Source organism: Sciurus vulgaris, assembly GCF_902686455.1.
Source record: "Sciurus vulgaris genome assembly, chromosome: 8".
In the NCBI taxonomy this organism is placed as follows: Eukaryota; Metazoa; Chordata; class Mammalia; order Rodentia; family Sciuridae; genus Sciurus; species Sciurus vulgaris.
This window is the reverse complement of record NC_136468.1, coordinates 82,248,138-82,263,574: the sequence shown is the minus strand read 5'-3', so window position 1 is coordinate 82,263,574 and position 15,437 is coordinate 82,248,138. Positions and strand designations below refer to the sequence as shown.

At 34.8% G+C, this 15,437-nt stretch overlaps 1 protein-coding gene across 13 annotated transcripts in view; it reads right to left on the bottom strand.

The window, feature by feature from the left end:
- The window catches only part of ITGB8 (integrin subunit beta 8), an 89,904-nt gene that overhangs the window by 29,582 nt on the left and 44,885 nt on the right, over positions 1 to 15,437 (bottom strand). For 12 of the 13 annotated variants that reach the window (XM_079152315.1, XM_079152320.1, XM_079152312.1 and 9 more), the window contains 3 exons: positions 5,699 to 5,945; positions 4,059 to 4,224; positions 3,319 to 3,477 (listed from right to left, as the gene is read on the bottom strand). In XM_079152315.1, the coding sequence (XP_079008441.1) occupies positions 3,319 to 3,477; positions 4,059 to 4,224; positions 5,699 to 5,945 (572 nt within the window). Of the gene's footprint in view, positions 1 to 3,318; positions 3,478 to 4,058; positions 4,225 to 5,698; positions 5,946 to 13,436; positions 13,800 to 15,437 lie in introns of those variants that run through there. The other variant, XM_079152313.1, reaches the window with a different exon arrangement.

Sequence of the window (15,437 nt, the reverse complement as noted above, 5' to 3'; positions counted from 1 at the left end):
GAGATTCACTGGATGACCTCCACATTCTTGCTCCCTGGTCTCCTTTCACTGTGACTGAAGGTCATTGTGCTATTCTTGGCCTCTATCAAGGGTGGGGTGAATGGATTCTGGGAGGGCTCTGACAGAGGATGGCAATACCCTGGAGGAGCTGGGTGGGAAGACAGGATGAAATTCTAGGCCCTCAGTATGAATAACTTAGCTTCTACACCATGAACAATATTTTTTATTAATAGCTACCTTTTCAGAAGCAATGCCATACTTTAAACTGTCATTATTAGGAGGCAAATTACAGAATTACATTATTATTCAAGTTTTATATTCTGGCATTTAATCTTGCAGAAAAAGCAGTGGAAATATAATTCAACCAATAGCTTAATACCATTTATCAATAACCATGTGCAAATATGAAAAAGGTGTAAAGAGAAGTTATTTTAAATAATATTTTGTTTTGTAATTTACATAAGCCATATCATCTGGTTTATAGTTCCATGAGTTAAGAGGAATGTTAAAAGTGACACCAAGAACATCGTTTCCTTATTTTTTCTACTTTTTGGTTGAAACACTGACAAAATTGTTAAGAGTACAGAGTTTAATATAAGATTGAGATGGATTGGTCCTCAGATTTGCAGTTTATTAAGTTTTAAACTGTCTGTCCTCAGGCAACTTTCACTTAACTTTTCTGACCCTCAATCTTTTTATTTGTAAAAGGACAATAATATACAACAACCCTGTAGAGTTGTTGTACAGATAAATTTAATACTATATGCAAAATATTTGCTACAAGGCTTTCAATTAATACATACTCAAAAAAAAAAAAACAGTAATTGCTGTTACACAATGATCTTCATGAAATAGTTATCTGTACAAAGAGTAGAACTCTGGCCCCTACAATTTAGATATACAGAAAGTGTTTTATCAATACTTTTCCTAATAAATAAAAGAACAAGAATCTTGGTCCAAAAATCTTAGCTCCTAATCAACATTACTGATATTGGCTACTGGAGATAAAGCCAGGAAACAAAGTGTTTGAATACTTGTCTAACTATTAAAAGTTTTGAAATTCCTTCATAATAGCTGAATAGGAGAGGATGCAGGTCATTTCAAAACTAGCAGGTAAATATAACTAGAGTCAGGGTCAAGGTAGCCTTAGATACAGGAGGCTTCAGAGCAGTTGCACATATTTTATGTGTAAATAAATGTATGGCTAAGGGATTCATCTAAATGCTTTAGCTTCTTTTGGTTTAGGGATGTCTCCCTAGAAAAGAGAGAAATGAGAATGCTTAGGAAGAGGATCCTTTAAAACACAGACCTGAGATAACTGAAGTAGGAATATTCTAAGTTATTAATAAGCACATTCCTCCTTGATTTGCTCAATATATCACACTAAGGACATATGGAAAGGTCATTCCTTAAATATGTGAAATAATGACAAAGAAGGTAAAAGAAGTTCATGATAATTTGTTTAATTTCCTGACATGGCAAAAACCCAAACACTGTTTAAAATTTCAACCAGAATTCCAAATTACTTCTTTAAAGTTCTCTATGACGTGAAATAGATTTGAAGTTATGACAGCATTTTTTCTTTTTCTTTTTGGTTAAGAAATCCTCCCTAGAGAAGCATCACCATCCTTTCAAATACTCTTAAGGAGGGATGACTTCAGTAACTTGGCAAAACTTCAAACGAATAATGCAATTTGAGAATAATGCCATTGTTATTTCTCCTTTTCTTTTTAAAAAAGCTTCTTTTTGTCTAAATAGAATGGCTTCTCCTGTCTCCTTCTCCACTCCCAGTAAATAAATTAGAACTCTACCCCAGATGAAAAGAGGTTAAACAGAAGAAAGGATAGATAAGAAATGACTAAGAAGAAGCAGGGGGGTCTGCCAAAGTGAAAGGAGGCTGCTTAGAAGAGAATTAGCAAAAGGAAAGGTTGTGGTGGAGTAACTCCAAATTCCACATCTTAGATACACTATCCAAGGACTGGACTTATTTTGTCTGGTAATACAATTGTCCTCCTTGACTTTCAACAAGTCTGGTAGGGAATTCTAGATTAACTGATGACCTGTTTGAATTTTACATATGGAAACCACACAAATTTCAACACAGTTCATATGCTTCTAATACTGCATTTCCCAAACTATGTGCAAGGTGCCTTCAAGTACCACAGCATACTCAAAGGAGTGGGCAAAATGCTTCAAAAATTTCAAGGGAATCAATATAGTGGTGGCATCTGTCAAGTAGCCGTAAACGACTAGCTGGAGGTAAGTCACAGTTTTAAGATTACATTGGGCTTTATTCCTTTAAAGAACATCAGACCTTTGCCAAGGTGGTCAACACAAATATCCATGTGGAACTGGAAATGAGAGTGGCAATGTCCAATCTGACAAAAGTTTAGGAAATTCCTGTTCATGGGTAACTTGTTAAAAATGACATAAATATAAATCTATATATTTCATTCAATCAAGTGTAATGTTTTTAACTGATTGCTAAGTTAGGTATAAACAGGTGTGGTGTTTGTATCTAGTTGCTTAACAAACACAGCTGGGAGGCGCATCTTTTGGCCTAAGGGTACTATGGAAAAAGACCTCCAAGACAGGAGGGTTCCTAACTGAGACAGTTTGACAGCTTCTGTTCTCACATTTTCAAGAAAGTACAAATAGATGTCGACATCAGAAATAGATGATGCTTTGTCATTCATTCTTCACATCTAGAACTAGCTAGATGTGGCACTAAGACTGCACTTAAACATAGAATTCAAAGCTTATACTATCTCTCAGGAAGCGAATTAGGTATCCACTGATCTAAGAAGTGGCCCTACATAAAGATGTGCTTCAGAGGGAGGAAGTGAAATACAGAGTAGACTAAACCTGCCTTGTTTTACTATTCCATTTTCCTGGTCTCTGTTTAGTTTCTACCTATTGTACTGTGAAGATTCCTCAGGCCAAACACATTTCATTATCCCTCCTTAATATCTTTGTAGACAGCAACCATGTATCACTAGCTTGTGTATGAGGTAAAGGTAAAAAATTTTTTCCTTCAATAAATTACATAAAAAGTAAGCTTTTGTATCATTTTTATTCTAAAACATTATACAGTGCCTTGTAGCTCATCAGAGTCACTACATATTAAGTTAAGCCATATATTTAACTGGGCAACATTTATAGACTGTGTGGTTCCATACATCCTCTTTCCTGGCTAATCTTGGTTCTGTGTATTGCTCCTTTAGTTAATTTGCTGGCATAAGAACAGCTGATTTGCCAATTTAAACTTGTACTTTAATACGAAGAGTCATAGCTGTGGAGGAGCTATTGCTACATTACCATGGTCGTAGATTTGACGTAGACATTGTTTTTCAGATGACAGTTTCCGTCATTCGGCACCACTATGCCTGCCAATTTGCTATCAAGAGCAAGATGAGATGTCTGATCTGTCATCACCAGCAGCAATCTTTTAGCTTCTTTTCGCCATCCAATATGACTCTTAAAATAAACATGTAATTAGATCTTGTACAATAACATGGATCTGCACTGTGGTCTCTGCCTCAAGTAAACGATATGTTTGAGTTGACAAACATGAAGTCAGGCTAGAATCATGTGCATAAGTATAATGCCGTTTCAGAAATAGCATTCACGTTTACTTCTCTACTCTCTGTTTCACCACAGTCATTGAACCACACTTAGTTCCCGGCTAGAGGTTTCTAGTGTTCTACTGGAGGGAGAAAAAGTTAGGTTACAAAGCAGAGCCATGTGTGGTTGAGTGAGACCACAGGCCATTTCTGGTTCCTTGGAGTGTGAAGCGGGGAAAGGCAGCCTCATCAGAAAGGCCATATATCCAAGCTTCTCTTTTCTTGTGTCTTTGTATTTATATTCCTCTCCAGCTTAGCCCCTCTGCCCCAAACACATACCAAAATGAGTAACATTGGTGACCATAACAAATGGGAGGAAAAAGTATTCTTCTATACTATGTTTTCATTCCACAATCAAAGAGAAAATAAAAACTTCCATTCTTGAGTGTGTGGCATCTGAGCACTAAAACACACAACAACAATGCAACCTCTCACCTCACAGACAGCTGCCTGAAGCATGGCGTCGAAACCTCCTTCAGGGGTATCTATGTTTCCAGAGATCTTTTGTCTGTGAACCGCTTTTTCGAACTCAGTGATGTTTTCTGTCAAAGACAGCACATGGATATACCCGTGGGGAGGCATACAGTCTAAATTGTAGTCACTATAGGAGAAAAGAAGAAGTGCAAAATCTGTTTTGCTCTGCTTTGTTAAGTTTCAGAATAGTAATAACAGTAAAATTGTGGAGATGATACGAGATGGGAGTAGAACTATTTTTTGCCAGAGAAATTTTAAAACTCAACAATTGATAAAATTAGATACAAGTTTAACATTGGCGAACATTTCCTTGTGAGCAGAAAATAGAGCTATCAGTTTGATGTTCATAAAAACAAAAATGTTTAATGTTTTTTTAAATACAGGACAAGTAAGGGCTTTTGATATACTAGTTGTCACTGTGAATTCTTAAGAAAATCATAAGAATTTGCAGTAATTTGCTATCACAGTTTGCCACTGATAACTTTGCACACTTTGGTGACAAGGAAGCGTGAGGGAAAAAATGCATTCTTCTATAATGTGTTTTCACTCCATAATCAAAGAAAATATAAAAATCCCAAATTCTTTGAGAGTGCTGAGAAATGTGTTTGGGGAAATATTTTTGGAAATTTAGTTGAAATATCATAATATTTTTTAATTTCTAAAAAAAGACATTGCATTAATTTTTAAAATGATTCTTGATGTTAAATTATTGATGAGCTATCAAAATTCACTAAAATTGTTTTGACAATCCCATCATATCTCAGAAAGTAAGAACCATTCCTCAGGTTCATTCACCTTCAAGGAGAAACTCAGGAAATTCCATTAGGAGATAATTCAGTCCTACTCTGGTCCACAAGATAACAGAGTTGTTTTGGTAAATTGGAATGTGCAGTGTAAGGTAAGTTGAGCAATTTATGAAAATAGAAGATGTATCAAAATAAAATGATTTTGGAAACCAGAACTATACAGATTTATTCTTTGAATACTGAACAGGCCAAAGTAATGCTGTGTGAGAACTTGTAACTTGGTTCTCTTTTCATTGCTAAGCATGTACCTTTTAGAATCAGAATTGCAAAATGGTAAGAAAAAAGGCTCAGACATCAAATTCTCATCCTTCCGACTTCTTTCTGTGGGATAACCTTCTTTCTTTAAGGTCACATGAGAAGGAACGTAATTAAACCCAATCATCACAGAAATGGAGAGACAGATAACTAATGGCAACAAGAATACTTTAAAATGTGTCAGACCTTAGTTTCACCAATGTAGAACAATGAGAAAGGAGAAATACAGAATATCCAGAGAGGTAATTTATATATGTAACAGCCTGATTATGGGAAATGTATGCAAAGTTACTAATAAAAGGTAAGGGGTTTCTTTGGTGATAAAACTGAATAATTAAAACTTGAAGAAATATAAAATAAAAAACCTAAGGTACAAATAAAAGTTTCAGATAGGAACAAACTTCTTTCTCAAATATTTTTTATTCTTACTTAATAAGACAAAATTATAAAATTTGTCAAGTTCTTCATATAGCAACAAACAAAATGAGATTTTACAGGAGAAAACATCATTGACTATTATCCACATCAAACATTAGATACCTGCATTGATTATGAATCCTTTCAGGGTGGACACTTATGTATGGCGAAACAGTTTTATCCACATATGAGCCAAATCCAAGGCGGAAGTCACGGGAGAAAAATGCCATTTTTCTAGATAAATCATTTCCAACGGAATTTAATTTTTCTATATTATTGTGCATTGATGCTGATACATCAACCAGATAATAAAGATCCACCGGATATTTCTTCAGAGGATGAATTTTCAGCATAAAATTAGCTTCAGCTCCTAATTCAAAGAAAGAAAATTCATGATATAGTCTTCATTTTATGCATTTCAGGATATGCTGCCAATAATTTAGTTGCATTTTAGCATCTAGAACAATTATCACAAATTTGCATATCATGACGTTTGGAATATTCTGGAATGGTTAGTTACAAGGCATTTCGAAAATCAATGTAATAATCTCCAAATTCTACAATGCATTTCTCACTGTTCTATAGGCTAGACAGAAATAATATCAAATAGGCCAGCTCAAAATAAATGTAACAGGGTATCATCACATGAACCTGTGTTGCCTATAGCTCTCAGTAGCTAGAAAAGCACAGTGTCTCCAGAGGGTGTAGGTGGCTATGCTTGTGGAATGATTTGAGGCAAATCAGAAAGATGCCTGAAGAGGATTGGATGATGCAGGTATAAATTCATTCTTTTGAATTAAGGCATATTTATATATGAGATGAGAAAAATTCTTGTATGAACAGTATGTTAAGCTCTTCAAACTAGTGAGTATTTCATCATGAATTAATTAATAAAGTTCTTTTCATCAGTTAGTGAATGAGACAGTGGACTAGAGAATGGTACCCAGGGGTGCCATGTGGAGGACCTGGAGGATGTCCTTCCAACATATAAAAGGGGTTAAATAAACACATACTGGAGAGGGATCATAGAGATGAGGCTCTGGCCTCCATAAAAAATGTAAGTGGATGTGAAGAGAGAGTCACCCCAAGAAGAAATGGGGGGAATGGTTCCCAAGGACAACTGTCTGCAATGTTTAATTTCATTCTCTGTCACATTATCATTTGATTCAAGGACCTGGGCAATCCCTCTAGGGTCCTATAGATAGAGTTGGTAGGTCTGCTTTTAATTTAAAGTACATTGGGAAAAGTAATTATTTAGTTTGTGAATCTCACTGTTTTAAACAATAAAGCAAATGCTTTTCAAGTCATTAATTATTTGCCCATGGAGACTATTTTGAGTGGAAACATTTTTTTAAAACATAAGTTTGGATTTGTATACCTAATTGTTGGGCAGGTGTTCTTGTTAAAGGAATCCCCTAACTGACCCAATTTTAATGTTTTAAAGTAGCAGTATTTTTTAAAATTATTTCACAAATCAAAAGCTTTCAACTGAATTACCCAATCTATTCAAAATATTAAGGCATATAATAATATAATAATTATGAGAAAAGGGGACTATTAACTCATTCCTATTTTTCCTTATGTACAGGAAACCCCTCTAGTGCTGTAGCCCAAGAGTTTGTGCAGAAAAATTGGGCTTATGTAGCCCAGCCCAGTCCATTCCCTCATCAGTTCCCTTTAGAAGCTGAACTGTCTCCAAAGAGCATTTATTCTGCTCAGCTTTTGGGCTTCTGGTGAAGAGCCCTGTCCCTGTGGAATTGTTCTGCAATTTGGGTGAAGAAATTAAATTTAGGAGAATGTTAGAAAGTGGTACTCAGAGCCAGACCAATGAGAAATACTCATGGAACACAACTGGGGAGTGTAATTTGGTGGGACTTGAAATTTAACATGTAACAAAGGGAATTGAACTTTAATGTGTGGTCGGGATTTTTTTTTTTTATTTTCATTTTTAAAAATAGTTTATTTATTTTTGCATTGGGGATTGAAACCAGGGGTGCTTAACCACCTAGCCACATCACCAGCTTTTTAAATTTTTATTTCTTAATGTTGAGAATGGGCCTCAGTAAGTTGCTGGGTCTGGCTTTGAACTTGTGATTCTCCTGTTTCAGGCTTGAGCCACTGGGATTACAGGCATGTGCCACTGTGCCTGATTATGGTCAGGATTTTAAAAAATGTATAAACTGTTTAGTTGATTTTTTTACTGTTGACTTGGGCGTCTTACTGAAGGCCTTAGGCACAGGCCACGTGGTAATTTTATCTTGGTGAATCACTGAAGTTTATGGTGACTGCCTAAACATGAATGGCTGTTTGTTTTCACAGAGGTGTTACTATATGCAATAGATATTCAGAATATTGCATAGGGGTTTTAGCAAAGATCCCGGTTGGTGACCTCAGCCAAAGGTGGAGCTTGTGTAGTTTCAGCAAAGGCACAGTTCTTGGAATTCTAAGCTATTCAGAGCACTCTAACCAAATGCTAGCCACATGAGGACCTCAGCAAATGCCATCTGTTCATGGTCTAGCAGGCAAAATCTGGTATCTTTGGCCTCAGCAAAGAAGAAGCTGTAAGGAAGTCTTGTCAAATGCTCAAGATTTAAGGGTGTTGGTGTCTGTGGCTTGATTTTAGATGACATAGGTACTAGCCTTAATGTAGGTGTCCTGGTCAGTTGAACTCCTCAGTGTGGACTGAAAGCTCAGTAAGATGAGCTTTCAAGATAAGGGTGCAAAGAGAATCTTTCCATACACAAGCCTTTTAGTCATTGCTGGAGAGAGCAATAATTGTTACTTCTACATGGCAAGGCTCCTGAACTTCCTGTTATGGTCTAGCTTTAAGTAGTCAGCTTAAGGTAGTTAGCTCTAGATAGGCTGAACCCAAATCCCACTTTGTTTGTTAAGAAGGAAATTGAAGAGGTCATACTTGGATTACCACATCTTGCCCTGAAGCTTAAAACATTCCCCACAATGTGCTCTTAAGCTAGTTTGGATTGGATAATTATATATGAGGGAGAAAAGTCTTGGAGACAGGTTTTGTAGGCATTAGTATTCCACTGTAAGAGGCAGCAGAAGTACATACCCACAGCATGGTGAAGACTGTGTCTCTATGTAAAACTCCAACATATTTCCTACTGGGGTGCTACCAACACAGGGCGCAAAGGCCAGATGACATTAGAGAAGGATTGAATATATTTGCTCAGAAAGAAACATATTTAAAAATATGGCAATGTCTGTGATTGCCACCATCATGAGGCTATTAAAGAAGACAGCAGTGCCTTAGATGCTACTCTGAGAGAGGACCTATGCAGAGCTGAATTATGCTTGTGGATTCCACAAAACTGGCATAGATTAGGTGATAAAAACAAACAAAAAAATTCACTATCCAGCTTCTAAAATGCTACTGAGTTTCTGCCAAGGTCTTTGGGAACTGCCTTTGAATTGGAATATGCGCTCAGTTCTGGGAACGTAATTTAGTCTACGGAAACTACTAAATGGCTTGGGACTGGCTTGTTTTTGAAATTGGGTTGGTAAGGGCCAGTGATATAATAATCTTGGGCATCCAATTTACTATAAAATCTTTACAAAGTGAGACATATAATTCGCTGCAGTGAAATTAAAATTGTATTAAATCATTTAAATCTTGAATGAACTATTCCATTCCAATAAAAGGCAAAACTCAAAAGTTTAGCTGAGGAAAGACTCTTAGTTCCACCACAGCATCAAGAATCCATCTAATTGAGATAAAGCAGATGAAAAAGTGGGGGATGATAAATTCTGGACTTAAATTTAAAATGAATTAACTCACATAGTTAGATATTTGATATCAGACTTTGAACTTTCACTAAAGAATGTGACTGCTGGATAACATTGAATTTAAAATTAAATAAATTTAGTTTTCAAATTTCAAATTTTGGGGGAAGTTTATAATGATGTGATTTTTTTGTCATAATTTGTGGCATTTTAGAGTTATATGAATATCTTAAACTTTTCATGTTATCTCATTATAGAACCATTTATAAACTGTATTGGACAAGGTACATAGGCATAATTTGAAATGAAGAATAGAGTGTGAAATCTGGGCATTATTTAATTAAAGAAGTGCTATGACCCATTTCAGGATGTGGTACTTAGCACTGCAGGTTACCAGGATTGTGATCAAAGGATCTATAGTTGGCATGGTTGTGGCCATATGGAAATGACAGCATAACTGTTCTGATAGACATCTGCATTCTGCCATGAAGCAGCAATGACCTCAGGTCCATCAAATGCTTAATAGCTACATCCAATGGTTGAAAATAAATAGATCAGGGATGTTGGGGAAGGAGGAGAAATGAGTACTCCCATTCTTGATCTTTCTTCTATAAGAATAACCTCCTTCTAAACACTCACGCCTCCTCATGAGTAATATATGATTTACGAGGCAATTTTATCCAAAGAATGATATGAATTTTTCATGATCCACATTTAATACCTTTCCATTATTACTTTAAAACTATCAAGAATATTCCAAGTATCAGATATTACTGAACAGTTATATTCAACTGGAATTGTTATGTAAATAAGGGTAAACTTGATCTGAAGTGTACTTCCCAAATATTTTCAGTTGTAAGGTACAATGAGTTAATAATTACATTGAATTTTAATACAGGACATAAGTCAATATGTCCTTTAATTATAGCTGCTCTTGTTACTTTAGGGGTTTGGGCTGTTGTAGAAGAAGGGTAATGATTACTTTATTTATGTTTCCAAGATCTTCTTTTTACCAATCTCAGAAAGTAACAAGTAATTTTTCTACAATAAGGATTGAGATTCCAGTGACGACTGAGTTGTCTTTTTGTCCATATCCATTATTGGAATGCTACAAATACATCATTCTTTTCAACAGTTTTCCATATTTGAAAAGCAGGTAAATGTTAAAAATCTATTTAGATATGCATTTATGTGAGTGTCTTTAAAATATCATCAGATTCTCCTGGATGTGGTACTATCTGATTTTTCTTCTTTTCCCTTTGGGATTTCAATCCCATTTTCTCACCAATTGTAGGACTTTTTTTTCCCATCATTAAACAGTCCATTCTTACCACTAAACATAGTTGATGACTGGCTAAGGGCAACTATAAAGAAAATAGTTATACCTGACTATAATTTGGGGCTAACCATGACATTTCCTCTTTGGCTTTTTATGTATTTTTTACTTTTATAGATTTAGAATTCTAAATACAAGGTGGAATCAGGTTATTTATAATTGAGAGTGGGAATTTGGTAGTTTATTTTTTAGTCAATTTCCTTACTTAGTATTCATTGAGTTAAAGATTTCAAATGAATTCCTACAGTATGCCACAACATGAGGATAGAGTCCAATCCACTCCAGCCTTTCTTGGGTTTTGCCTGCACTATTTCCTGTAGTCTCTTCATTTGTCTTCCTCTAGCGTCCCACTTGCCTATAGTCAGACCACCAGTGAGCCCATCTTTTTAAAACTGAAAATTGCTCTGTCATTCCCTGCTTAAACTTTGTCAGTAGCTCTCCATCAGATGGTTAATGTCCAAATGGCTAAACATGGCAGAGGAAAGTACCCCCATAATCTTGATTCTATCTACATCTTTAGCAAAACAGAACTTCTTGTAAGTGCCCACATACACCCCACAAATATATATTCCTATGCCCTGTTTATGTTACTTCCTTTGCCTGTGGTGTGGTGTCCTACCCTCCCTCTTTTTATGTAATTACTGCTTGGAGACACTGCTCAGTAATCTGCTCCTCCCTGGACTGGGGCTATCCCTCCCTGTGTTTCCATAGCAACTGGATCATACAACCATTATGATGATTACCATATAATTATGAGATTCCAGACAGGGCATCTTTATCTTCTCTGTTGGTTAAGAGCTACTGAACAAGATAGCTTGTGTAGAATATTTGACACAGTATTTGGTACATGGTAGATGTTAGTAGTTATTACCATTACTACTACTAGACTCTAAGCAACAACACTGGGTAAGAATTGTTTTCCTCTCTGAAGTCTCTGTTTAGCACATGCATAGTTACTCCATGTTCTATAAGTACATTGTGTTTGAAGTACATTTGGGACAGCGTTTCAAAAGATCAAAAAGAAGTTAGTATCTAGAACTTCTTTCCCACAGTGTAGGGAGAGTTTAAGAGGAAAAGTATCATCTGGCCCCAAAATGTTCATGGTGCCACCTGTAGTATTGCTAGGGAAGCTCCTCCTCATCTCTTTTGAGATTCTAAAGGATCAAATCCTTATTTCCTTCAATTAACTTCAAAGGGAAGAAGTGAGTCTGTGACATAGAATGAGAAAAAGGACTTGGAGGAAAGTTGACGACCTACTTAGAGGTATTACCAGTGACTGGTTTGAATAGCCCCAAGGAACAAAAGTGGTTAGAATGCATTCTGAACGACTCAATAATGATGCGAGCATCTCTGAGGTGCTGGCTTCAGTGAACATTGCTGGACACTAAGAAGAGACAACTGAAAAAATGTTTTGCATAAGATGAAATTGAAAAACCACAAGAAAGTGTGGAAAACTGTAGGAGAAAGAAAGAGAAGCCAATGTCTATTCATTACATTTGAGCAAAGGAAGGTGAAGGCCTCTTGAAAAAGGATTGGATTAAAACAGCAAGACACAGACTCAAGCACATTTCTGAGTTTGGGAAAAGGGGGAATTAAATGGGGATATGTGCCAGGGGTTGGAGGGAAAATGTATGTGTTTCTATTTTGCGGGGAGGGAAGTTAAATTTGAAATTAAGAAAGAGTAAAACATTCCAGATTTTTAAAAAATTTAACTTACCCTAAATTAAAGGAATTTTTCCCGTATAATATTAAAATAAATCAAGGTTGAAAATATTCTTAAATAGGTAGAAGTCTAATCTTTATCATGTGCTAATTAAAATTAGAGAATTAGAGAATTCCATTCTCTCCTTTTTCTTCTTAAGATTTAATCTCATTGTCCTTAGAGAACATCAACTAGAACCAGTAGCCTATTTTTGTTATTATTTTTACCTAAGATCAATGAGTAAAAATTAGGAAAAAAGGTAAAGTTGAAGGAGTGAAAAGAAACAAACTAAAAAGGTCAGTTTTTTTTAACCTCATTTAAAATACTCAATTTTAAATATAGAAATTGCAGTCCTATAAGCTATAGGTTCTCTAAGGACTCCAGTTGGTGTGTGTTGCAATAAAAATATCCATAAAAGTTTCTTAATAGTGACTATATTTCAGGTTATAAACTACATTTCAGTTTTTAACGAACTTTATCAAGAAAGTGATAATCTATAAACAAATCAAAGTTAATAGTAATGATGAACATTTTACATTTCAGTATGTGATATATCAAGTCCTCAACTCTTACATGTCTCGTGGTGGAAAAGACTTTCACATCGCAGAGTCACGTTTCTATCTGTAGGTGGTAAAATACAGCTATGTATATTATATCCCAAATCTCATATGTTTCTGATAAGAAAACTCATTGTTTAGATGAGCATATTTCAACTTAATAAATACCTGTTATATATGAGGATTTTAATATATAGTTCTGCTTTAAGGAGCTCACAGCTTTGTGGGGAAAATGATTTATACATATTAGATAATTAGGCTAATTTGTACACAGAAATTCAAATAGTGGTGGAAAATTGAATCAGTAGTGACTGACATGGAATTAGGCATCTCTCCTTTCATTTGTTTACTACCCTGATTTCATTCATATTTCCACCACCAGCCATCTCTCATGGATGCCTCTGACACTCTTCGATCTCTAACACTCTTCGATCTCTAACCCATTTCTCTTCCCTAAGCTTCAGCCTCACATAATCCCAGTTTGAACTCAACACCAGGCCCTCCATAGGGGGTAACATTCCCTACCTCACTCAGTTGCTTAGCCAGATCCTTGGAGTCCCTCAAAGCTCAACAATTACCAACCCTGTGGATTCCAACTCCCATCCTCCATCAAGTCTGTCCAGCTTTCTCCTGGCTCATCATTATTATCATTACTTGTGTACAGCACTGAAGTCGCTTTCCAACTTTTGAACTGGTTAATCTATAGTCTGAGAAAAACTAAAATACCTTTATTATCTACAAAAAGCCACATTTATTAATGTGCATAAATTAAATGTAACACACAAGTAGAAAAATGCAATTTAGTTTTCAAAGCTCAAATATTTTCCAAAGAGCAAGACTTTTTAAGGATTTGGTTACATTCCTTAGAGGCAAATAATACATAAACTTCATATATAATGACAGTCTGCTAAAAATTAGTGTTTAATTATAAAAAAAATAATAATAATTGTATAGAGAGTTAAGTCACACCAACAAAGAGACAAAGATGGTTAATAAGCTTAGGAAAAATATTTGGACTTTTTAGCACTATAAGAAAGGCAAAAGAAAACAGAAAATGGGATCAGTAATACCTAACAAACTGAAGATGTTAAAAGGTTGAACAGGCAACGTTCACTCCTGAAAGTCAAAACTAGATCTCAGATTTTCTTGTGAATCATATGGCAATGTACATTAGAAATCTAAATTAATTTATATACATTTGACTTAGTGCTATGGTTTGGATCTTAAATGTCCCCTAAAAGCCCACATGCTAAAGGCAGCCTGCAGTGCTATTGGGAGGTGGTGAAACCTTTAAAAGCTTGACCTAGTTGGAGGAAGTTAGGTCAAGGCTGTATGCCCTTGAAGAAATAATAGAACTCTCCACTCTTTGCTCTTTTGCTCATAGCTCTTTGGCCATTATGAAGTGGACAGATCTTGCCCATCATGTTCTTTGCCATAACATTCTGCTTTGACCAAAAGCAACAGAGCCAAGTGACCATGGACTGAAATTTCTGACACCATGAGCCAAAATAAATTTTTCCTCATTTTAACTCATTTTGCCCATAGTCTCAAGTGTGGAACATGTATAAAAACTTAAATATAGTATATAACATAGAATGATATAATATTGAGACTATAATTATAATGTAACAATTATAATATAATGATATTAATATTAGTAGATATAATGCATAGAAGATGTTGGTTCTTATTTCCAACCCATTTTAATGTACCTGTGTCAATTTCATTGAAATGTTTAAATAACTGAAAATTTGGGGCCTAATGGTTAAGTCATTTATCTCAAGTATTTCATAACAGTGATAGGAAACTGATTGACAACACCTACCAAATGTACTTCAAGCAATGTATTCTGAAGAAATATGGTGTTACATATCAAGATACATGAATACCAAGTTTCAATAAATATTTGTTTAAAATACATTTGAATTTGACTGAATTTGTATATTTATTGATTCCCTTGAATTTTGTTATATTTACATAATATGTTTTTGAAGAACTGTCTTTGATATATTATCTTCCTATTCAAGAACAAAAAATTCTTTTCTATTTATTCATATCTTTTTTTTTAGGTAGGATAATGGATTCTGTAATTTTTTTAAAGTTTATTCCTAGATAATTTACATTTTAGGTTTTTTCCCCTATGAATTCATCTTTTTTTATCATATTTAATACTATATAGCAAATTGAGTTTGAATATATTGAAAAACAATATGCCACAATAAAAAAAGTCAATAGGTTTAATGGATTTGTTTGGATTTTCCAGGTAGATACATATGATAATTTTGCTTGGTTTTTACAAAATGCTTAAAACTCCTATTTGGCTTTCATATTTAATTGTGTTTTTGTACAACTTCTAGAAGGATTTTAATATATATTAAAATATATATTCATTAATATATATTAAGGAAGTATTCTTTACTTTTAGTACTAGGAATGGGCACTAAATTTTTTGAATGATTTTTCAGTAACTAATGAGATAACAATATGTTTTATTATTTTTTGCTAAATTGAGATTGCAAAAATACA